Here is a 24,177-nt window from a genome sequence, read left to right as displayed (position 1 = left end):
CAATGCCAGCGAGGTTGAATCTTTCCTTTAAAAAAAAAAAAAGGATTTAATCAAGTCTGCATGATTATGGAAAGATTCAACCTCCCAGGCACTGATCTTTAATTTAAATCCCGGTTTTGAATCCTGATTTAAATCAGCCAGACTGATTTAAATAGGGATTTAAATGGAACATCAATGCCAGCGAGGTTGAATCTCTTTGTAAAATAGGGAAAAGATTGGAACCGCAAGCCCGACGGGATTTGAATCCGGATCTCAGTTGATTGGAAGAGAGCCATATCCACTCGCGATGACCTAGATTCAAACCTGGAACCCTCACCTCGCGGTGCCGGTCTCGATCTCGGGATTTTTCTCGCACCCAGTCAATAGTGTTGAAATCTTCGTAAGTCCCGACTCCAGGAAGCGGTTCTTCCAGGAAGTCGCGCATCTGGCCGATTTCGTCAAACCCGTTGCCGGCATATGAGGGGAAACCTGCTGAGAGGATTTAAATTTTATTCTTTCAAAATATTGTCAATATTAAGAGGATGATTTTATTTTTAATTTTTTGTAAAGATTTTTCCTCCAAAAGCATTTCGTTTTAAATCTCCATTTTAAAGAGAAAAGAAATCCAATTTAAATTTGAATTTTTTTAAAAAAAATTAATCTATTGATTTCCCTTAAAAAAAATTGATTTCTATTAATTTTCACATATAATCACAATAAATTGCTTCGTGTCCTCTTATTAAATCTGTTGGCTCAACCCTTCTTCTAGGAGGCAACAGGCCTGGGTTTGAGATCCCACCAGCGGCTCCCTTGCCAGCCATTGCATTACGAGCCTCAAGTGCGAATGGGGTTGAAGGGGCAAAGTCCCGGGAGAGAAAAGTCATTTCCCCAGAGAATGGGTTGATCTTTAAGCAGGTGAGGAAAATGCCAAAAACGTCTGAGGGAAATCAAATGTCAAATGTTGTGTGATATATATTGATACACACACCCACACACACACCTGGTGCCATTTCTCGGTCCAGAGGGGGCACGTCGCCTGCCAGGGAGAAGTCGAGAGTCCCGCCGTCGCCGACCTCCACTAGGTCCTCGTCGCTGGTGCTGCTCTGGAAGCTGCCGCACCGGAAATGGCGGCCCTCCATCGGCCGCCAGTCCAGGATCTGTGGCGAGGGAGAAGGAGAGGCAAGTCTTTCCTATAGGAAGGTTGGAAGGGACACCGGGCAGTCATCCAGCCCAACCCATGGCCAGGAAAGAATCTGATTGGTGGAGCTGGTCATCTAGTCCCATCCCCCTGCTAGGATGATAGGGAAGGTTCCAGGGTCATCCAGCCCAACCTGCAGCTGGAAAGGTATCTGATTGGTTGAGCTGGCCATCTAGTCCAACCCCCTGCTAGAATGATAGACATGGAAGAGTTCCAGGGTCATCTACCCCAACCCCGATCCAAATGTGATTGACAGGGGGGATTTTTGAGTTGCCCAAGGGTGGACTAGATGCCTCTCGGCGTCCCTCCCAGGTCTCCCTTCCTTGGAGAGTATTTCAGCTGAGTTCAGAGGGCTCTCGGCCTCCGTGCAAGGAGCTCCTTGTGATGATTGTGCAAGGCATCACCCTTCCTTTCTGCAGAACTGTTTTTTTCTTCCGCTGTGGCAGCTAAATTGCGCCAAAAAGCAGAAGTCGGGCTGAACATCCACTGTCAACGCCTGGCCAGAGGCATCTTGCCCCCACTGACCTAGCTGAATTGTTGTTGTTGAATTGTTGTTGTTGATGTTATTAACAACAACAACAACAACAACAACAATAATAATATTTGAATGCTTGCACCAATAAGAATGTGCACGCATGAGTGCCAGAAACACAACTCATGCTCACCCCTCCCAAAATGCACAAATCAATTGTGCATTTGCAAGGGCGGCCACAGAACCGGAAACGCAAGACAGCTGGCCAAGGCGGGGCAGGAAAAGCTTGCGCCACTTCACCGCCGACACAGCCTTTCCAATGAAAGCTGGCCCACGTTTTTCTTGCTTCTGAATCTAATTTAAATTTAAATTGAATTGGACAAGACAGTCTCTCTCTTGTGAGCATCCAATCTATGGAAGCCCCCGGTAAGGCAGCAATCACGGCTCGTGATGTTAAATTCTCAAGAATAAAAAAGACTCTGAAAATTCATTATTCCATAAATGAAACCTTCCGATTGCCCATATTCAGAGGATGCCAGCAAGGTTGAACCTTTCCATAAAAAGGATTGAAATCTAGTCTGGCAGAGGAGTGATTTCAGTTGTGATTTCGATCTATTTGATTTCAGTCCACCCAGAGTGCAATCCACTGCAATACCCTGCACAATTTCTCACCCCATTGATTGTAACCCACAGCACATTTTATAAACTTCTCTTCTTCCCTGGGGTAGCAGCGGGGGCCAAAGATGGGGAAGTGGCAATAGGAAACTGGGGTGTGTGTGTGTCTGGGGAGCAATAGGGAACTGGGGAGTCTGGGGGGTAGTGGGAGTCTGGGGGGGCAAGGAACCTGAGGGGTGTAAGAGGCAATAGGAAACTGGGGGCATGTGGGGCAAGAGAATGCTGGGAGGGTGTGGTGGGCAACAAGGAACTGGGGGGGTCTGGAGGGCATTAGGGAGCTGGGGGGGCCTGGAGGGCAATAGGAAGCTGGGGGGCCTGGAGGGCAATAGGAAGCTGGGGGGGGGCCTGGAGGGCAATAGGGAACTGGGGGGGGGGTCTGGAGGGCAGTGGGTTCTGTGGGGCAAGGAACCTGGGGATGTATGAGGCTATAGGAAACTGGGGGGGGTCTGGGGGGCAATAGGGAACTAGGGGGTCTGGGGTGCAGTGGGGTACTGAGGGAAAAGAACTTGGGGTGCAAGGGAACTGGGGGGTTTGTGGGCAGTGGTGGTCTGTGGGGCAGGGAACCTGAGGGGTATACGAGGCAATAGGTAACTGGGGGGTCTGGGGGGGCAAAAGGGATCTGGGGGCGTTCTGGGGAACAAGGAACCTGGGGAGTGTATGAGGCAATAGGGAACTGGGGGCATGTGGGGAAATAGGAAGCTGGGCGGTCTGGGGGCAGTGGTGGTCTGTGGGGCAAGGAAGCTGCAGGGCGTATGCGGCAATAGGAAACTGGTGGGGTCTGTGGGGCAATAGGGAACTTGGGGGGAATCTGTGGGGCAATAGGTAGCTCGAGGGACTGGACTGCCTGAGGGGCATATGAGGAAACAGGAAACTGGGGACATGTGGGACAATAGGGAAATGGGGGTTCTGGGGACAGTGGGGGTCTCGAGGCCAAGGAACCTGGGGGCGTATGAGGCAATGGGGAACTGGGGGCAATAGGAAGCTGGTGGGGGGACTGTGGGGCAATGGCAAACTGAGGGAAATGCTCACTGCTGCCTCATGGGACTGGGCATTTCTGTGGGGCAATAGGGAACTGGGGAGGAGTCTAGGGGGCAATATAAATTTAATAAATGGTATTAATATTATTAATAATAATAGGATACTGGAGGGGGGCCTGGGGTGCAATATAACTTTAATAAATGATATTAATATTAGTGGAGGGGGTGGGGGCAATAGGGAACTGGGGGAGGAGGTTGGGGCAATATAACTTTAATAGATTATATTTATATTAACGTTAATAGGAAACTGGAGGGGGTTTGGGGGGGAAAAGGGAAGTGGAGGGGGGTCTGGGGGCAACATTAATAAATATTCTTAATATTAATAAAACGTAATAGGAAACTGAAGGCGCCTTTGGCTTTGGATAGTAATATATTAATATTAATATTAGTAGGAAACTGGAGGGACTTTGGGGGCAATGGGGAACTGGAGGGGGGCTGGGGGAACATAAATTAAATAAATGATATTAATATTAACATTAGTAGGAAACTGGAGGGGTCGGGGCAACATAAATCTAATAAATATTCTTAATATTAATAATAATAATAGGAACCTTTGAAGGCGCCTCTGGCTCACCTGCGAGAAATCCCGGCCCTCCTCAGCGAGCGGGCGCCGCCATCTTGAACTCTCACGTGACGCGGCGCATCACATGACGCGGAAAAAGAATGGGAGGCAGGGACAGGGCGGGGTTTGTCACAGGAGGAGAGAGGAGGAGAGGTGATTGGAGAGCGAGAGAGTGCTCTGCTGATGCTGGAGACGGGAGGGGGCAGAGAAAGGGCGGGGCTTACTTGCTGGGGGGGCAGTGAAGAGGCGGGGCTTCCTTTCAGGAGGAGGAGCAACCGCTCAACTGATGCTGGTACTGGGAGCGCTAGAGAGGCGGGGCCAGAGAAGGGGGGGGGTTTGTGCAGGAGGAGGAGGAGGTGATGGGGGATGGCGGCTGTTGCTGGAGGGGCTTGATTGATGGATTGATCTTCCCCCTTTTCCTCTCAGGAGCTCCCGGTCCTTCCGTGCCTTGGAACCCTTTTCACAACAGCCCTGCTAGGAAGGCCGTTATAGGCCGAGCGAGTTCACACCACGTGACTGTGATCTGTGACCTGCGTTTATAGGCTCTGAAACGGAGTAGTCGAAACGTAGGAGCTCTCATTGCTTGTTATTCATCTTCCATAACTTTTAATTGATTTATTTCAGATAAGGAAAATAATAATAATAAAAAGGCCAATTTCCCATACCGGGAGTCGAACCCGGGCCGCCTGGGTGAAAACCAGGAATCCTAACCGCTAGACCATATGGGAGACTGTAATGAGTGGCTTCTCTCTTACCATCTATGGTTGTGTTGTTTCCCGCGATTTCCTTCGCACGTAACCCGGCGTTTCTCCCTGTCAATCACTCCGTCATTCGGGAGCTGAGATTGGCAGGTGGTTGGGCTAGATGACCCCTAGGTTCCCTTCTTTGTCCATCAGTCTTGGCATTCAAAGACCTCCTTTTCTCCCTGCCCTTTTTAAACATGGCCGCCTCGGCTTCGGGACGCCGCGACGTCCGCTCGCCTCGCTTGACCTTGCCCTTCTTTTACGTGTCGTCGCGACGCTACGACGTTCGTTCGCCACGCGTGACTCTGCCCTTCCTTTGCGTCCCTTCGTCACGCTGCCGTTCGGCTGAAGTCACCTGAGCCTCCAGCGACGTCGAGGGAGAGGTCGCTCAAGCTGCTTCGTCTCCTCCGCTGATTCTCCCCCGGGCGCGGCCGTCTGTTGCCGGGTGAGTGGATCACGCGAGGCCGGGGCTTTTGCGGCCTAGTCGGGAAAAGGGAAAAAGAAGGGAGGGTTCGTCTTTCCGAGAAGCTCAGAGGAACTCTGGTTCCTGAGGGGAATGTGGCGCTGGGGAAGGACTGGAGGGCCCCGAATATTACTACTACAGTACTACTACTACTACTAATTATTATTATTATCATCATCATCATCATCATCATTATCATTATTCTAACTCTAGCCAATGTCCGTAATAATTATCATAATATCATTCTATCCAACTTCCCTAATAATAATACTAATGATAATAATTATACTATTATCTCTCTAGCCAACTTCAATAATAATAATAATAATGCTATTATCACTTGTTAACGGAGAAATCTGAGGGCTCCCAGGGCACCAACCCTGGAATACCAGAACAAAACAGCAGCCAGTAGGCTTGGTCTTTATTGAAGACTGTTACAGCAGAACTCCCACCAGGTGAAACAAGATGGAAGCCCCGAAGAAAAGAGCCCCCAAATTTTTATTAGCTGCTCATCCCCATGTTACACCCCCTCTAACTACATCATGGTTACATCACAGTCACATCATGAAAGGGAAGGTCTGGTGGCCGTAATCTGAGCATCCTGGACTCTGCCCCATGGTTCTCCTTGCCCTCCACCAAACACCCATCAAGTGTCACAAAAGAGATATTCACATTTACCTGTTTCCCAGCCAAGTTAATCCCACCCTTTTGTCTTCATCTGGGTTTGTTATTTCTGGAATGGCTACCTGTCTGGCACTCAGGTATCAGGATGCCAGGAATGATCACTCAGGCAGAGGGGCTGCTGAGGAGCTGAACTCAAATGTCTAGATGAATTTATGAAGTTTCTCCAGTGAGCCAGTACATTTATCAGTGAATTCTTACATTTGGTATCGTGCAGCAAAGGCCCTTTGAATAGATAGGAAGAAACTGTGATGCAGTGTTTTGTGGGGACAAATCACAAAAGTCACAAAAGCGATTGTGCTGATTTTGGTAGTGCACTACATGTGCATGATATCTGCTGGAGGGGCAACCCCCCCCATAAATTCCTGCAACACACTCTAACCAACTTGCCGCCTTCTTTTTCTTCTGCTTCTTTTTCTGCTGCTGCTTCTATTATCACTCTAGCCAACTTCCATAATAATAATAATAATAATAATAATACTATTACCACTGTAGCCAACTTCCCTACTAATGATGATGATGCTAATAATCTAGCCAACTTCACTTATTATTATTATTATTCTGTTATCACTCTAGCTAACTTCCATAATAATAATAATATTAATGCTATTATCACTCTAGCTAACTTCCCTTATTATTTATTTTTATTATTATTATTATTATTATTATTATTATTATTATTATTATTATCATCGCTCTAGCTAACTTCCATAATAATTATAATTATACTATTATCACTCTAGCCAACTTCCCTAATAATAATAATTATTATTACTCTTGTCAAATTCCATTATTATTATTATTATTACTTCTATTACTACAGTATTCCATAATCTCTCTAGCCAACTTCCTCAGTAATAATAATTACTATTATATATAATATGTATAACATAATGGTATACTGTTGTATTATATACTAATATACTTATCGTATATACTTTACTCATATGTTGTTGTTGTTGTTTAGTCGTGTCCGACTCTTCATGACCCCATGGACCAGAGCACGCCAGGCACTCCTGTCTTCCACTGCCTCCCGCAGTTTGGTCAAATTCATGTTCGTAGCTTCAAGAACACTGTCCAACCATCTCGTCCTCTGTCGTCCCCTTCTCCTTGTGCCCTCCGTCTTCTTCTTGCAGTCCATGGGACTCTCAAGAGTCTCCTCCAGCACCATAATTCAAAAGCATCAATTCTTCGGCGATCAGCCTTCTTTATGGTCCAGCTCTCACTTCCATACATCACTACTGGAAAAACCATATTAGGGATAGGGGTTAGAGATAGGAATAGGAATTAGGGACAGGATTAAGGATTGGGTTATTATTATTATTATTAGGGTTAGGGTTAGGGTTAAGGGATAGGGGGGTTGTTGTTGTTGTTGTTGTTATTATTATTATTATTATTATCATCATTATCATCATCATCATATTACAACACTGGCTGAGGGCCTGCTGCTTTTGCCTCACCTTTTCCACACCAGGTGACTTCTATAATAATAATAATGTTAATAATAATGTTATAATGGGTGGGGTCATATTATATTATTAGTAATGTATTGTATTGTTATATTATAAAATATATATTTTTTCTCCTTGCAGGCGTGTGATGCCAAACGCAGCCATGAAGAAGAAGGTGAGGGCTGTAGTTTCTCTTGGCCTGCTGCTTATACAGTTAAACCTTGGACCCCAAACACCTCCGTTTTGTAAAGATTTTCTTTTTTCAGTTACTTTCTAGTGAAAAGGCTGTTTATCGGGAAATAAGGATTCATTAAAAGTTTTTCAAGTCATAAGTTTTTTTATTTCAAAAAATTGTTTCAGCACATCAGCTAACAAACATGGATACATATGTGATCATGTTTTTGTTTTGGCGAAATAAATTGTTTCAATTGCTATGAAGGAAATGATTATTTTTCTCCTTCCGATCAAGTACAGCAAAAAAACTTGACCAAATATAAGTAGTTGACTTATTAAACCTCACTATCATTTCATAATTATTGGTCTATACATTTCTAAGAGAAGAAGCAAATCAGTCACTTTTGAGATAATGATAAATCAAATTCACCCTGGATATACCGTAACTGTGCAAACTACACTGAAAATATATTATTCCAAAAAGGAAAGCTTCCTCCAGTTGTCAGTATTAGGAGGATACCAGCAAGCCTAAACCTGAAACAGGATTTAAATCAAGTCTTACTGACTTGTGGTTTCAATCGTGATTTAAATCTTGATGCTATAATGTTCTTGTTTTAGTGAAATAAATTGTTGAGTTATGAAAGAAATGATTCTTTTCCTCCTTCCAATCAAGTACAGCAGAAAAGGGGTCCAAATAGAAGCAGCTGAGTGATGAAACCTCTCCATAATTTCACAGGATGCCGGCGAGGCTGAAGCTTTTTTGTAAAAGGGGGTTTAAATCAAATCTTACTGACGAGTTTTTTAAGTTGTGATTTAAATCGATTTGATTGAAATCAAATCCACCCTCAATAATAAATAATGTAATTATTTATACACTGTCTATCCAGATGGGTTTTCCCAGCCACTCAGGGTGGCTCCGAACAGAATAATAATAATAACCCTATCTCTAACCCCTAACCCTAACAACAACAATTTTATTAATAATTTTATGATTTATTCTTTATTCGCCCCAGGTTCTCCTGATGGGCAAGAGCGGCTCTGGCAAAACCAGCATGAGGTCCATCATCTTTGCCAACTACATCGCCCGTGACACCCGCCGACTGGGCGCCACAAGTAAGAGGAAGGGTGCTGGGTTGAGATGGGAAAAAAATAAAATAAAAATGGGGGGGACAAGGTTTTATTTCCATTTTCCCCCAAATTCATTTGATTTCATTCAAGTTAATTTAATAGCACAAATTCATTGGATTTCAATCAAGTTAATTCAATTTCTTGTTGTTATTATTACTACTACTGCTGAGAACCTTGCCAGAATAATAAAAAGAAGAATGAACTTTTTCTGCTTTTTCAGCTCGTTCTTATTATTCATGCTCATTCTTCTTCTGGTGCTGCTGTTCTTGGCCAGATGATGATGATGATAATAATAATAGGAATAATAGGAATAATAATAATAATAATAATAGGAATAATAATCTCATTTTCTTCTTCAGTTCGTTCTTATTCAAGCTCATTCTTCTTCTTCTGGTTCTGCTGTTCTTGGCTGGATGATGATGATGATGATGATAGGAATAATAATCTCATTTTCTTCTTCTTCAGCTTGTTCTACTTATTCAAGCTCATTTTCATTCTTATTTTGTTGCTGCTGTTCTTTGCCAAATGATGATGAAAATAACGATAATAATAGGAATAAAAATTTCTTCTTTTTCTTTTTCTTCTTCTTCATCTTCTTCTTCAGTTCATTCTTCTTATTCAATCTCATTCTTCTTCTCATTCTGGTGCTGCTGTTCTTGGCCAAATGAAGATGATGATGATGATAATAATAATAATAATAATAATAGGAATAATAATTTCTTCCTCCTCCTCCTGCTCTTATTCAGCTCATTCTCATTCAAGATCCTTCTTATTCTGGCAATGTTCTTTGATAAATGAGGTTGAAAATAATGAGAATAGTAGGAATAATTATCTCAATTTCTATTTCTTTTTCTTCTTCAAGCTCATTCTTCTGCTGCTGCTGTTCTTTGGCAAACGATAATAATTCTTCTTTGGAAATCACTTGTAGCCGAGTAAGATTGTCTTCCATAAACACGGTTTTAACAATGAGTCCGTAAGTGACTGTGGAGGCCAATTCTGGATCTACACGTCCTTCCACAGTGGGGACATTGGCTTCCAGGCGAGAGTTGACCACGGTGAGGGCTTGCCAAGCATGCCTTCCTCTTAGCATGTTTCTCCCTTGCGTCCTGAGTTTGAGTGTCTTCAAAGCCCATGACACCTTTGGTCAAGGCTGTTCTCCAACTGGAACGCTCACAAGCCAGTGTTTCCCAGTTGTCAGTGTTTATACTACATTTTTTAAGATTTGCCTTGAGACAGTCTTTAAACCTCTTTTGCTGACCACCAGCATTATGCTTTCAATTTTTAAGTTCGGAATAGAGTAGTTGCTTTGGAAGACAATAATCAGGCATCCCCACAACATGACCAATTGTTGAAGAATCATTGCTTCAACACTGGTGACCTTTGCTTCTTCCAGTACACTGATATTAGTTTGCCTGTCTTCCCAAGTGATGTGTAAATTTTTTTGGATATACTGTTGATGGAATCTTTTGAGAAGCTGGAGGTGGCATTTATAAGTGGTCCATGTTTCACAAGCATATAGTAAGGTTGGTAGTACAATAGCTTTGTAAACAAGCATTTTGGTTTCCCTGCCAATGTCCCGGTCCTCAAACACTTGACACCTCATTTGGGAGAAAGCCGCACTCGCAGAGCTCAGGTGATTCTGGATTTTGGAATCAATGTCAGCCCTTGCGGAAAGATAACTCTCTAGGTAGGAGAAGTGATTGACATTTTCCAACGTTACACCACTGAGTTGGATTTGTGGCGCTGCAGAGGGGTTGTTTTGTACTTGTTGGTGCAGCACTTTGGTTTTTTGGATATTGAGTGACAGGTCAAGCTTTTTGTAAGCTTCTGCAAAGGTATTTAGGATGGTTTGGAGGTCATCCTCTGAGCGTGCACACACTACATTGTCACCAGCATATTGAAGCTCTATGATGGAAGTTATGGTAACCTTACTTTTTTGCTTTCAGCCTGCTCAGATTGAAGAGCTTTCCATCTGTTCGATATATTATTTCTACTCCGGTGGGGAGTTTCCCTTAAACAAAGTGTAGGATCATGGCAATGAAAATAATTAATAGAGTTGGGGCAGTAACACAACCCTGTTTAATACCTGATCCCACTGTGAATGGTTCACTTTGAGAGGCATTGTTATCTGTGATTGTTGCTGTCATATACCGTATTTTTCGCTCTATTAGACGCACTGGACCATAAGACGCAATTAGTTTTTAGGGGAGGAAATCAAGAAATAAGAAAGCAACGCAAAGCCTCCTGAGTGAAGAGGGAGCGCTCCTCCCTCTTCACTCAGGAGGCTTTGCGGGGCTATCCCTGAAGCCAGGAGAGCAAGCGGAATCGGTGCACACCATTCCCTCTTGCCCTTCTGGCTTCAGCAAAAGCAAGCCTACTGGCTTTCTCCCCGCCTCCCGCAAGAGCCGTGCACTCTTTAAAGGGAGCATGGCTCTTGGGGGCTTTTCTGGGAGGTGGGGGGAAGGGACAGAGCCATGTGCTCTGTCCCTTCCCCCACCTCCCACAGAAGCCAGGGATAGCCGCGGGAAGCCTCCGCAGGGCAGTGGGATGAAGGCTCCCCGCTGCCCTGCGGAGGCTTTGCACTGCCAAGGCAGAAGCTAAAACAGCTAGAGGGAGCACTGCACAGCGCTCCCTCTAGCTGTTCTGATTTCTGGGGTAGCCTGCGAAGCCTCCTCAGGGCAGCGGGGAGCCTTCTTCCTGCTGCCCTGTGGAGGCTTTGCGGGCTACCCCAGAGCTGCTCAGGGCTGGAGGGGGAAGCCCGGGTCTCCCCCCCCCCCAGCCACAAAGAGCAGCTCAGGGAGCAGCGGACAGGCTGCACGCAGCCTTCCCGCTGCTCCCAGAGCTTGTCGGGGCTGGCGGGGGAAGCCCCGGTGAAGCCCCGGTTGATCTGCCGACACCCGGGGTTTCACCAGCCAGTCCCAAAGAGCAGCTCAGGAGTGTGCCGCATTCCGGCAGTTTAGCTTCAGGGACCACACACTCCATAAGACACACAGACCTTTCCCTTTAGTTTTTAAGAGGAAAAAATGCATCTTATGGAGCGAAAAATATGGTAATCATAGAGGAGTTGAATGAATCATAGAATCATAGAGTTGGAAGAGACCACAAGGGCCATCGAGTCCAACCCCCTGCCAAGCAGGAAACACCATCAGAGCACTCCTGACATATGGTTGTCAAGCCTCTGCTTAAAGACCTCCAAAGAAGGAGACCATCACACTCCTTGGCAGCAAATTCCACTGTCGAACAGCTCTTACTGTCAGGAAGTTCTTCCTAATGTTTAGGTGGAATCTTCTTTCTTGTAGTTTGGATCCATTGCTCCGTGTCCGCTTCTCTGGAGCAGCAGAAAACAACCTTTCTCCCTCCTCTATGTGACATCCTTTTATATATTTGAACATGGCTATCATATCACCCCTTAACCTCCTCTTCTCCAGGCTAAACATGCCCAGCTCCCTTAGCCGTTCCTCATAAGGCATGAAGGAGGGCAGCCAATCATGGAGGGCAGCCAATTTTCAGAATGACAGTCCACAAGGCATTATGATTTACAGTGTTGAAGGCTTTAGTCAGGTCAATAAACGCCATATACAGGGGTTGGTTTTGCTCTCTGCATTTGCCCTAGAAGGCTGAAAACAATTTTGGGATTCAGGAAGGGTCACCTTGGATATTGTTACGAGTCAGTTTGCTAAGATCCTTGCAAGAATTTTGCTGGCCGCAGCTAATAGAGACATGCCTCGATAGTTTCCACAATCAGTTCCGTTACCTTTTTTAAAAGAGATTGATAATTTTGGCATCCCTAAAGTCTGCTGTGATTTCTTCTCTTTCCCAGATTTTTTTGATGAGCTTGTGAAGTTGTTGTGTAAGTTCAGTTCCACCCACTTTTAAGATTTCGGCAGGTATCCCATCAGGTCCACTGGCTTTGTTGTACTACTACTAATAATAATAATAACGTTATTCTTTATACACTGCTCATCTGGGCGGCTCCCAACATCATCATCATCATCATCATCATCATCATCATCATCATCATAATCTCATTTTGCCCCTTGCAGTTGACGTGGAGCACTCGCATGTCCGCTTCCTGGGCAACCTGGTCCTCAACCTCTGGGACTGTGGCGGGTAAGTACCTCTTGCCTCCCTTGCCATGTTAAAAGGGACCCCCGGCGGTCATCCAGTCTGACCCGCCAGGCGGGACTCTCGCCTCAAACATCCTGGACAGACGGCCGGCTGCCTGCCCTCCGCTTGAACTCCAGACAATGGAAATCACAATTTAAACCTCTCGCCAGGACAGCTCAGATTTTGCTGGCATCCTTCTCATCCTGATTTTTCTCATTTCAATCCCCATTCGATTCCAGATTTAAATCAGCCAGACTTCCCTAAACATGGCTGCCTTCAGATGTCTGGGGAAACCCAGCTGGATGGGCGGGGTATAAATAAAATACTACTAATAATAATGATGATTTAAATCAAATTGATATAAATCATGATCTAGATCAGTAGTCAGCAAGGAATTAAATCCTTTTTTACAGAAAGGTTCAACCTTGCTGGCATCCTCTTAATATGGACAACCGTAGGAAGGTTTCCTTTTTGGAATACAGTGGTACCTCGGGTTAGATACACTTCAGGTTACATACGCTTCAGGTTACAGATTCCATTCACCCAGAAATAGTACCTCTGGTTAAGAAGTTTGCTTCAGGATGAGAACAGAAATCGTGCACCAGCAGCGCGGCGGCGGCAGGAGGCCCCATTAGGTAAAGTTAAGAACAGTTTCAGGTTAAGAACAGACCTCCAGAACGAATTAAGTACTTAACTCGAGGTACCACTGTAATAAAATCCCTTTTTTTACAGAAAGGTTCAACCTTGCTGGCCTCCTCTTAATATGGACAAGCAGAGGGAGGTGTCCTTTTTGGAAGAATAAGATGCCTTTTTTAGCAGGAAGACTCAGTCTTGCTGGCATCCTCTGAATATCGACAAGCGGAGAAACGTTTCCTTTATAGAATCCTCAATTCACAGAGTGGTTTTTACACTGATATGCTGGGTGGGTTTCATTTAAATCACCATTTAAATCTACCATTTAAATCCCTGGTCTGTAACATTTAAATCCAATCGAAATCTTCAGCCTTGCTGGCAACCACTGAATAGGGACAATACTTTTTGAAATAAAAAAAATCCCTTTTTTCAGAAAGGTTCCGCCTTGCTAGCCCCCTCTGAAATGGCATGAAATGGCCTGAATTGGTTGCCCAGCCTGGAAAATTGATGATGATAATAATAATAATAAACTTTTATTTGTATCCTGCCCTCGCTGACTGAGACCGGTCAAACCTGTTTTGAATTGGCATAGAATTGAAATTTGAAACTGCTTTTTTAACTGGGATAAAATAATTTAAATCCCCCGGTTTTCTCAGCCAGGACACCTTCATGGAGAACTACTTCACCAGCCAGAGGGACAACATATTCCGCAACGTCGAGGTTCTGATTTACGTCTTTGACGTCGAGAGTCGGGAGCTTGAGAAGGACATGCACTACTACCAGTCGTGCCTTGAGGCCATCTTGCAGAACTCACCTGATGCTAAAGTCTTCTGCCTGGTCCACAAGATGGACTTGGTCCAGGAGGATCAGCGCGAGCTGGTGAGCGAAAAGGGGACCCCTGGCTTTAATTCTACCAAAGGTTTCCAGTGTCATGGGGGTTGCCAGCGAGGCTGAACCTCTGTAAAGGAAAGGAAACCTGCCTCCAATTTGCCGTATTGAGAGGGTGTCAGCGAAGCTGGGATGAGGGATATGGTTATTATTATTATTATTATTATTATTATTATGCTGTTGGGAGGCTCCCTGAGTGGCTGGGGAAACCCAACCAGATGGGCGGTGTATAAATAAATTATCATCATTATTATTGAGGATGGATTTGATTTCAGTTGAATCGATTGAAATCACTATTTAAATCACTAGTCAGTAAGACTTGATTTAAACCCTTTTTATTTTGACACAAATGTCCAGCCTCGCTGATATCCTCTCAATATGGCCAATTGGAGGCAGGTTTCCTTTTCGGAACCGCGAAATCCTTCCTGAACGTCCGCATAAAGGAAGGATTTTACAGTTCTGGAAAGGAAAGCTGCCTCTGATTGGCCATATTAAGAGGGCCATATTAAGAAATGCTGCCAGGGTAGAAGAGGGAGAAGTGAGGCGAATATTAAAGGAGGTAAACACAAAGAAGGCTATCGGAGTGGCTGGCAGGGTGCTAAGAGGTTGTTCCGACCAACTGGCAGGAATCTTTTTGAAGATTTTTAACCAGTCTCTGGCCCAAGCCACCGTTCCACCCTGTCTGAAATCCGCTACCATTATACCCTTGCCAAAAAAACCAAACATAGTCTGAATGATTTTCGCCCTGTGGTGTTGACACCCATTATAATGAAATGTTTCGAAAGTCTGTTGAGGAACCGCATCATATCTTACCAGTTTGCGTACAAGGCAAAGGGATCCACAGAGGATGCTGTGGCAAATAGTTTTACATGCTGTCCTGACTCATTTGGAGAAGCAAGGGCGAGATTGTTATTTGTAGACTTTAGTTCTGCATATAATACTATTCATCCGCGTAGATTGCTGCCCAAACTATTAGACCTGGGACTTTCACTGTGTTTGTGCAGGTGGATACAGTGGTACCTTGGGTTACAAACGCTTCAGGTTACAGACGCTTTAGGTTACAGACTCTGCTAACCCAGAAATAGTACCTGAAGAACTTTGCTTCAGGATGAGAACAGAAATCTGGCGGCAGCAGGAGTCCCCATTAGCTAAAGTGGTACCTCAGGTTAAGAACAGTTTCAGGTTAAGAATGGACCTCCGGAACAAATTAAGTTCTTAACCAGAGGTACCACTGTATTAGATTTTCTGTCAAACTGTTCCCAACGGATCAGGATGGGTTCCCATGTCTCTGCGGATTTCATCATGAATACGGGAACGCTGCAGGGGTGCGTGGTTGAGCCCGCTTTTATATACACTCTACACAGCTGACTGGGCCCCCCCAAATCCCAGTAATAAGATCATTAAGTTTGCAGATGATACAACGGTAGTTGGTTTAATCATGGCTGGAGAGGGGGAGGCGGCCTATAGGAAGGAAGTTGAGCAGTTGGGGGAGTGGTGCAGGAAAAACAACTTACTCCTTCACTTAAAGAAAACAAAAGAGATTATTGTGGACTTTAGGAAATGTAAATTGAATATTCAGCGACTTATTATTGAGGGGAAGTGTGTGGAACAGGTCTTGGTGTTTTGATTTCTGGGAATGGAGTTGAGAGATGACCTAACCTGGGGAGAAAACAGCAAGACCTTATGAAGAGAGCACAGCAGAGGTTATATTTTCTGAGAATCCTGTGGAAAAATAATCTTTCAAAGGACCTGTTGATGGCATTTTACCTTTGTACTGATGAGAGTGTATTAACTTACGGTCTGTGTGTGTGGTTTGGGAGCTGCACGGTCGGGGGGGGGGGAGCTGTCCAGGGTTGTAAAGACTGCAGGGAGAATAACTGGGTGCACTCTTCCCACCTTGGATCAAATCTATGCTTCCAGGTGCCATAGGAAACTGCAGAGATAGTGCAGGCTAGTGCGCACACAGGGTTATAAAAACTAGGACTAGCCTCCTGAGAAACAGTTTCTATCCAAATGCTATTTTGGTTTTAAACGCAGTGTAAGGTAATCTCTATGGGAGTATATTGTATTTAATTATGGGTGTTAAGTTGTGGGTGAACATATCAGACGACACAGCGATTCTTCAGACAGCTCTTGTTTATTCACAGGCCAGAACAGAACTGAATTGAAGCCAACCTGCTTATATAGAGCTCAACTACATGGCAACAGTAACAACTTTCTGTAACTATCCAATCATAGCACATAGCATAGCACTGTAGAGTTGGAAGGGACCCTGAGGATCATCTAGTCCAACCCCCTGCAATGCAGGAATATGCAGCTGGTCCATACAGGGATCGAACCTGCAACCTTGGCGTTATCAGCACCATGGTCCAACCAACTGAGCTATCCAGGCTGAACGTCACTTTCAATTCCTTATTTGCATATGCGGACCTGAGTGAAAACTATCTACATTATCCCCCTGCTGGCCCAGGGTGAGAACTTCAGTAAATAATAATAATAATAATAATAATAATAATAATAATAATAATATTTATATCCCGCCCTCCCCAGCCAAAGCCGGGCTCAGGGCGGCTAACAACAATAAAACAGTACAAAAGTACAACACAAACAACACTCTAAAATCATTCATTATAAAATTAATTCAAATCAAGCCACTGGCAACCATTGGGCCAGAGCTCCGCGAAGATTGCCGAGGGAGGGGGTCAGGCTGTGCCCTGGCCAAAGGCCTGGTGGAACAGCTTTGTCTTGCAGGCCCTGCAGGGCCCTAGTCTCTTGTGACAGAGTGTTCTACCAGATCGGAGCCACAGCCAAAAAAGCCCTGGCTCTAGTTGAGGCCAGCCTATCCTCTCTGTGGCCTGGGACCTTCAAGATGTTTTTATTTGAAGACCGTAAGTTTCTCTGTGCGACATACCAGGAGAGGCGGTCCCGTAGGTACGAGGGTCCTAGGCCGTATAGGACTTTAAAGGTTAAAACCAGCACCTTAAACCTGATCCTGTACTCCACCGGGAGCCAGTGCACCTGGTATAGTACCGGGTGAATGTGATCTCGCAGCGAAGACCCCGTAAGGAGTCTCGCTGCCGCATTCTGCACCCGCTGGAGTTTCTGGGTCAGTCTCAAGGGCAGCCCCACGTAGAGCGAGTTACAATAATCCAGTCTGGAGGTGACCGTCGCGTGGATCACAGTGGCTAGGTCAGGGCGAGAGAGGTAAGGAGCCAACTGCTTAGCTTGGCGGAGATGAAAAAATGCCGCCTTTGTTATAGCTGTAATCTGCGCCTCCATAGAGAGGGAGGTATCGAAGATTACACCCTAACTCTTAACAGACGGTGCTGGCACTAATTGCAGCCCCGCAAGAGATGGGAGTTGCCCCCCCAATCGGAACTCGCAGTGTATTGCAGCCTGTCAGAGGGCGGCAGTGTAGTTGTTAATTGACTCCCCCTCTGCCTGGTTCTGGTGGTAGAACGCATGGCGGGCAGCAATCTTGGACGGCTTTGGCACGTAGTGGTTGCGGAGCTTCTCTTGAATCGTGTCCCACGGTGTTGCCTGGACTGCTACAGGCGCAACCAATGCTCGTGACGTCTCAAACACCTCAGGCCCACAGAGGCTGAGGAATAGGCCCCGCTTACGCTCCTGTGATACTTCCGTCAGCTCGTTGGCTTGGAGGTAGCAGTCAAACTGAGCGAGGTAGGCATCTTATGATTCAGAGGCTGGGGCAAACGGCGGTAGAGGCACAAGTGAAGTCATGGTTCTGATGCCAGCGTGGAGGGCGGTGGATAGAACGCAGTGGTCTAGCCAGAATGGTCAGCTCTGAATTGGTTCTGTTCAGTGATTTCGCTCCATGTTTCAGCTCAGTGATTCAGCTCAGCTCAGAGGGTGGCCGTGTCTGGCTGTGCTCTGATATCCATCGATCCCATCCTTGTCGCCAGTGTTAAATTGTGGGTGAACATATCAGACAACACAGTGATTCTTCAGACAGCTCTTGTTTATTCACAGGCCAGAACAGAACAGGGCTGAAGGGTTCAGACAACCTGCTTATATAGAGTTCAACTACATGGCAACAGTAACAACTTTCTGTAACTATCCACTCACTGAATGTCACTTTCAATTCCTTATTTGCATATGCGGCCCTGGGTGAAAATTATCTACAGTATCCCCCTGCTGGCCCAGGGTGAGAACTTCAATACATAACAATGGGGTATCAGAGTTTTTAGGGGGCTAACCAGGCTGGGATAACAGGCTTGTTGGTTTTTGAATGTCTGAAGTAGATTTTTTAATTCGTTCTGGAGGTCCATTCTTAACCTGAAACTGTTCTTAACCTGAAGCACCACTTTAGCTAATGGGGGCCTCCTGCTGTGCCGCCGCCTCGTGATTTCTGTTCTCATCCTGAAGCAAAGTTCTTAACCCGAGGTACTATTTCTGGGTTAGCGGAGTCTGTAACCTGAAGCGTATGTAACCCGAGGTACCACTGTATTATGTTGGGAGCCGACCGACACCCAGCCAGATGAGCAGGGAATTATAGGGATAGGGGTTGGAGACTCAGGTTTTCGGTCTTAGGAGGGTTGCCAATGAGGATTTTAGGGTTCTGGAAAGGAATTCCGATTGGCCATATTGAGAGGGTGTCAGCAAGGCTGAACCTTTCTGTAAAAAAGGGATTTTATTATTCCAAAAAGGAAACCTCCCTCTTATTGTCCAAATTAAGAGCAGGCCAGCAAAGCCTGAGTCTGACTGATTTAAATCTGGATTTGAATTGGGATTTCAATGAGAAAAATTTAGATGAAGAGGATGCCAGCATGGCTGAGCTGTACTGTAAAGAAGGGATTTAAACCCAGTTGGACGGGTGAGGGGTTTAAATTGCAATTTCCATCCATCGCTTAGATTTCAAGCAGAGGCTGGGCGGCCATCTGTCCAGGCTACTTGAGGAGAGAGTCCTGCCTGGTGGTGGGTCAGACTTGGTGACCGCCAGGGGTCCCTTTTAACTTGGCGAGGTACTTATCCGTCACATTCCTAGAGGTTGAGGACCAGGTTGCCCAGGAAGCAGACGGACGAGTGCTCCACGTCAACTGCAAGGGGCAAAATATGATCATGATCATGATCATGATTATCATCATTCTGTTGAGCCACCCAGATGGGCAGTGTATAAAGAATAACATTATTATTATTTTATGATTCTGAAAAGTATTCTCCCTCTTGAGAGGCTGAACCTTTCTGTAAATAGATTTAAATCAAGTTTGATAGGCGAGGGATTTCAATGGGGAAGGGGTACCAGGGTCATCTAGTCCAACCCACTGCCAAGATGGATTTTGTCTCCTGCAGATTTTCAAGGAGAGGGAAGAGGATTTGAAGCGGCTCTCGCGCCCGCTGGAGTGCGCCTGCTTTCGGACCTCCATCTGGGATGAAACTCTCTACAAGGTGTGACTGAAATATATATATATACATTTTGCTCATACAGTTGTACCTTGGTTCCCAATGCCCTCAAACTCTGACCTTTCAATTCTTCAATTCAACTGAATAACACAGTTTCCTTGAAGTTAATTTCATTGAAATTCATTTAAATTTCATAGCACAAATTCATTCGATTTGATTTAAACTCCATTGAAATTCAACTTAATTTCATAGCACCAATTCATTCGATTTCATTCAATTTCATTCAAGTTGATTCAATTTCATTCAAATTCATTCAATTTCATAGCACAAATTCATTCAATTTCATTTAAGTGAATTCCTTTGAAATTCAACTTAATTTCATAGCACCAATTCATTCGATTTCATTTGATTTGATTCAAGTTGATTTGGTTTCCTTCAAATTAATTCAATTTAAAAGCACCAATTCCTTTGTTTTCATTCAATTCCATTCAAATTAATTCAGTTTAATAGCACAAATTCATTCGATTTCATTCAAGTTAATTCAATTTCATTCAAATTAATTCAATGCACCTGCTTCCAGACCTCCATCTGGGATTGTTGTTGTTGTTGTTGTTGTTATTATTATTATTATTATTCCTTCCTGCGATTGTCACTATTAAGAAAATCCAAGCAAGGTTGAAACTTTCTGTAAAAAGGGATTTTATCAGGAGCTCCCTGTTGCCAATTGGAAACCGTGCTTTAGTTTCTGGGCGGACTTCTGGAATGGACTCCGTATGACTTGCCAACGTGCGACTCGTTTTTGCAAAGGAAAATAACTACCTTAATTCAAGTGAATTCGGTTTAGTTTAATTTCATAACACCAATTCATTCAATTTCGTTCAACTGAGTTTCATTTAATAGCACAAATTTGTTTGATTTCATTCCTTAATTTGATTTAATAACACAAATTAATTTGATTTCATTTGATTTTTCGTGGGGCAGGCGTGGTCGAGTATAGTCTACCAGCTTATCCCCAACGTTCAGCAACTGGAGACCAACCTGAGGAATTTTGCGCAGATCATTGAAGCCGACGAAGTCCTTCTTTTTGAGCGGGCGACTTTCCTGGTAAGATTGTTGTTGTTGTTGTTGTTGTTGTTGTTGATGATGATGTTATTAGGGTTAGGAATAGGGATTAGGGATAAGGTGGTGGTGATGATGATGATGATGATGATGATGATGTTGGGAGCCACTGTCAGGGCTACAGATAGTCTTCCTGAGCAGCTGCCAGCCCAGGCAGAGAGCCAAATGCAGATAAGAGAGGTGGCCGTGGAAACTCATTCCCAGGAAGTAGGAGAAGGGTCATCTCCCAGGCTAGAGGAATCTGCAGATAGCCTTTCAGAGATGGCAGGTCAGCCTTTGAGTATTCCCGAGCGTAGAAAAGGGGGAGTGCAGGATAGGCGGCAAACTATGTCACAATATGCTAAGAGAAGGTTCCTCCCATGTTGCTTTCGTCGAAGGAAATGCGACACTTCGCACTCAGTCGAGTCATCATCTTAAAGTGGAGACTGATTCCCGGGAGGGGAGCTCTCAGCAATCTGTAATCTTTTTGGAATAAAACCAACCTTTTAATGAACTACGATCACTCACGTTTCACTGCTGCTACCGCTGCCTAGAGTGGCTGGGGAAACCCAGTCAGATGGGCGGGGTATAAAGAATAAATTATTATTATTGTTAGGGTTAGGGACAGGAATAGGGATTAGTGATAGGGTTGTTATTGTTATTATTAATATTATTATTTATTATTATTAGGGTTAGGGATAAGGTTTAGAGATAGGGATAGAAGCTGGGGATCTGGATTCGGGATAGGATTATTATTATTATCATTATTATCATTATTATCATTATTTGTTATTATTATTAATAATAACAAATAGTTAAATAAATGGTTTAAATTCTATTAAGGAAATGACTGTTTTTCTCCTTCCAATAAAGTAAGACTTGATTTAAATCCTTTGCTGGCCTCCTCTTAATATCGACAGTTGGAGGAAATCCTTAACTGACAAGCGATCTAAACCGTTATTTAAATTGATTTGATTCAAATCAAATTCACCCTGCTCTAAAAATGTATCATTCCGAAAAGAAAACCTTCCTTTGCTCATTGATATTCAGAAGATACCAGCAAGTCTGAACCTTTCTGTAAAAAAAGATTTTATTTTGTTTGCCTCTCCAGCAAAGCATTCTGGGAAAGGAATTGGGCAATGCTTTCTGTAGAAATAAAAGAAATTTATTATGGTTTTCCCCTCCCTATAGGTGATTTCCCACTATCAGTGCAAAGAGCAGCGAGACATCCACCGATTTGAGAAAATCAGCAATATCATCAAACAATTCAAACTGAGCTGCAGGTGAGAAACATGTTACTTTAGACGGCGGTTTCAGGGTGGGGGTGGAATTCTGGAAAATAGCTTGGCAGCCGTGACATGGAAATTAGGTCTGTCTCATTATTATAATCATGTATAAGCTTAATTGATAACATCAAATATAATTTATAATTTCAATCCTAAAATTATAATCCTCAAATTTAAAATTCTTCAAATGCAAGTTTTAATTTAGTTGATTATTTAATTATAAAATAAAATGAGGTGATAATGTTGTCGATTAATTAACAAGTCTAAAATGTAATTTTTTATTTTTTTATGATTAATACCTTCTTATATTTATTTTAAAATGTGACAATTGAAATGATGAAAGATAAGTAGGAAAAATTACAAATGCTATTACATAGAAAGGAAATACGGTAACCATGAGGCTGGAGGGAGGGAAGTCGATTAACTGACAAGTCTAAAATGCCAATTTAAACTGTTTCCCAAATACAGTTCACAAGATTGGCAATTAATTGATAATATTTCTAAGTTTAATACAGATTTAATGTAGTATTTGTATTTGGTTTATTCTATTTATACATTTAGTACAGATTTAATATATTTATCTTTGTTTTATAATTCAATTTATATTTACAAATGTAGCTTAAATGTGATATAATATTCATGCTTAATTTGCACTATTTATAAATTTAGAACTGATTAAATATTTATATTTATTTCATAATATTGATAAATTTGATATATATTTAATTTGCACTATTTATAAATTTAAGACAGACTCAATATAATATTTATATTTAATTTATTCTATTTATAAATGTAAGGCAGGTTTAATATATTTTTATTTATTTTATAGTATAATTTATAAATATGATAGAAATCTAATAAAGTTATATTTAATTTATACTATTTATAAATTTGATACAGATTTAATATATTTATTTGATAATATTTATAAATTTGATATAAATCAAATATTTATATTTAAATTACAATACAGTGGCACCTCTGGTTGCGAACGGGATCCGTTCTGGAGCCCTGAGCAGGAAGCAACCTGCGTCTGTGTGTGCGCGGGTCGTGATTCACCGCTTCTGTGCATGCGGGTGGCGTCATTTTGAGCATCTGTACATGCGCGAGCGGCGAAACCTGGAAGTAACGCTTTCTGTTACTTCCGGGATGCCACGGGACGCAACCTGAAAACGCTCAACCTGAAGCGTCTCTAACCCGAGGTATGAATGTATTTATAATTTTAATACAGATTTAATATATTTATGTTTAATTTACTCTATGGATAAATCTAATGTAGATTTAATATAACATAACATTTATATATATTTTATAATAAAATTTATAAAATTTAATAGTTTTAATATATGTTTATTTTATAATCTTTTTCAATTCAATAAAATTTTAATATATTTTTAAATGTAATGCAGATTTAATACTTATATTGAATTTATAATATTTATAAATTTGATGTAAATATAATCTACTATTAATACTGAATTTATGACATTAAAATCCATATAAATATCAATTTGTAAAATCAAAAACTGCAAATCTGAATCCTGGCATGTTTGAGCTGTGCTCATAAATGTCCTCCCCCACCACCAGCAAACTGGCCGCCTCCTTCCAGAGCATGGAGGTGCGCAATTCGAATTTCGCCGCCTTCATCGACATCTTCACCTCCAACACCTACGTGATGGTCGTCATGTCCGACCCTTCCATACGTAAGTTTGAAAGGCTCGGGTTGAAATCCTCCGCAAATCCAGTGGCAAGGAGTTCCATGGGTATCAGAAAGGTGGGAAAGCGCTCAGGTGCCAGGGGAATCCAATGGTGGGGAGTTCCGCAGTTATGGGAAAATTTGGAAAGTGCTCCTTTGAATGGTCCAATGTTGGGGGAATCCAGTGGTGGGGAGTTCCGCAGGTATGGGGAAGCCAGGAAGCTCATCCCTCCTCTCCCGGCTCACTTCCAGCTTCTGCCGCCACCCTGATCAACATCCGCAACGCTCGCAAGCACTTTGAGAAGCTGGAGAGGGTGGACGGGCCCAAGCACAGCCTCCTCATGCGCTGAGCGGCACAGCGCCGACTACTACTGCCCAGGGAGGCTCAGCCAACGCTGGAAAAGGGTGCAACCGTCTGCAACTCTGGAAATGGCAATTAAATATGGAATGTTATGAGATAATAAATGCACATCCTGTATGTCTAATAAATGCACCACTGTCTGTCTCTTCTGTTGTTGCTTAAGATCTTCGCCAGATGAAAA

The 24,177-nt window shown here is 43.4% G+C and overlaps 3 protein-coding genes and 1 non-coding gene across 9 annotated transcripts in view; 1 reads left to right on the top strand and 3 right to left on the bottom strand.

Moving 5' to 3' along the window:
* The window catches only part of LOC128406700 (H(+)/Cl(-) exchange transporter 5-like), a 29,301-nt gene extending 25,274 nt beyond the window's left edge, over positions 1–4,027 (bottom strand). For 3 of the 4 annotated variants that reach the window (XM_053374284.1, XM_053374283.1, XM_053374286.1), the window contains exons 1-3: positions 3,936–4,027; positions 980–1,136; positions 317–471 (exon numbers count right to left, since the gene is read on the bottom strand). In XM_053374284.1, the coding sequence (XP_053230259.1) occupies positions 317–471; positions 980–1,118 (294 nt within the window). In that variant the 5' untranslated portion in view covers positions 1,119–1,136; positions 3,936–4,027. The remainder of the gene's footprint in view (positions 1–316; positions 472–979; positions 1,137–3,935) is intronic. The other variant, XM_053374285.1, reaches the window with a different exon arrangement.
* Positions 4,028–4,470: 443 nt separating this feature from the next.
* Positions 4,471–24,140, top strand: LOC128406707 (ras-related GTP-binding protein A). 3 transcript variants are annotated; one of them, XM_053374306.1, is made up of 11 exons: positions 4,471–4,489; positions 5,018–5,111; positions 7,403–7,436; positions 8,449–8,548; positions 12,607–12,673; positions 13,960–14,182; positions 19,502–19,597; positions 20,534–20,656; positions 21,842–21,933; positions 23,527–23,642; positions 23,888–24,140. In XM_053374306.1, exons 3-11 carry the CDS (start codon positions 7,410–7,412, stop codon positions 23,983–23,985), a joined length of 942 nt encoding a protein of 313 aa, XP_053230281.1. In that variant the 5' UTR covers positions 4,471–4,489; positions 5,018–5,111; positions 7,403–7,409; the 3' UTR covers positions 23,986–24,140. The 3 variants fall into 3 exon arrangements, with proteins under 3 accessions (XP_053230281.1, XP_053230282.1, XP_053230280.1); XM_053374305.1 differs by lacking the exon at positions 4,471–4,489 and having other exon boundaries at positions 4,943–5,111; XM_053374307.1 differs by lacking the exons at positions 4,471–4,489; positions 19,502–19,597 and having other exon boundaries at positions 4,937–5,111.
* Positions 4,580–4,651, bottom strand: TRNAE-UUC (transfer RNA glutamic acid (anticodon UUC)). Its single transcript has one exon. It is a non-coding gene; the product is annotated as a tRNA-Glu (tRNA).
* LOC128406702 (BTB/POZ domain-containing protein KCTD12-like) overlaps positions 13,078–24,177 on the bottom strand; it is a 43,947-nt gene continuing 32,847 nt past the window's right edge. The window contains exon 6 of the transcript XR_008328586.1: positions 13,078–13,094. The gene's annotated coding sequence lies outside the window, so the exon portion shown is untranslated. The remainder of the gene's footprint in view (positions 13,095–24,177) is intronic.

Source organism: Podarcis raffonei, chromosome Z, assembly GCF_027172205.1.
Source record: "Podarcis raffonei isolate rPodRaf1 chromosome Z, rPodRaf1.pri, whole genome shotgun sequence".
NCBI lineage: Eukaryota > Metazoa > Chordata > Lepidosauria > Squamata > Lacertidae > Podarcis > Podarcis raffonei.
Note: the sequence above shows the minus strand (reverse complement) of the source record. Positions and strands in the feature narration are given on the sequence as shown.

Coding starts and splice junctions, on each gene's coding strand:
- LOC128406707 (XM_053374306.1), top strand. CDS start 7,410: ATGCCAAACGCAGCCATGAAGAAGAAG. Junction 14,183..19,501: donor AGGAGGATCAGCGCGAGCTG/GTGAGCGAAAAG, acceptor TGTCTCCTGCAG/ATTTTCAAGGAGAGGGAAGA. Junction 20,657..21,841: donor TTGAGCGGGCGACTTTCCTG/GTAAGATTGTTG, acceptor CCCTCCCTATAG/GTGATTTCCCACTATCAGTG.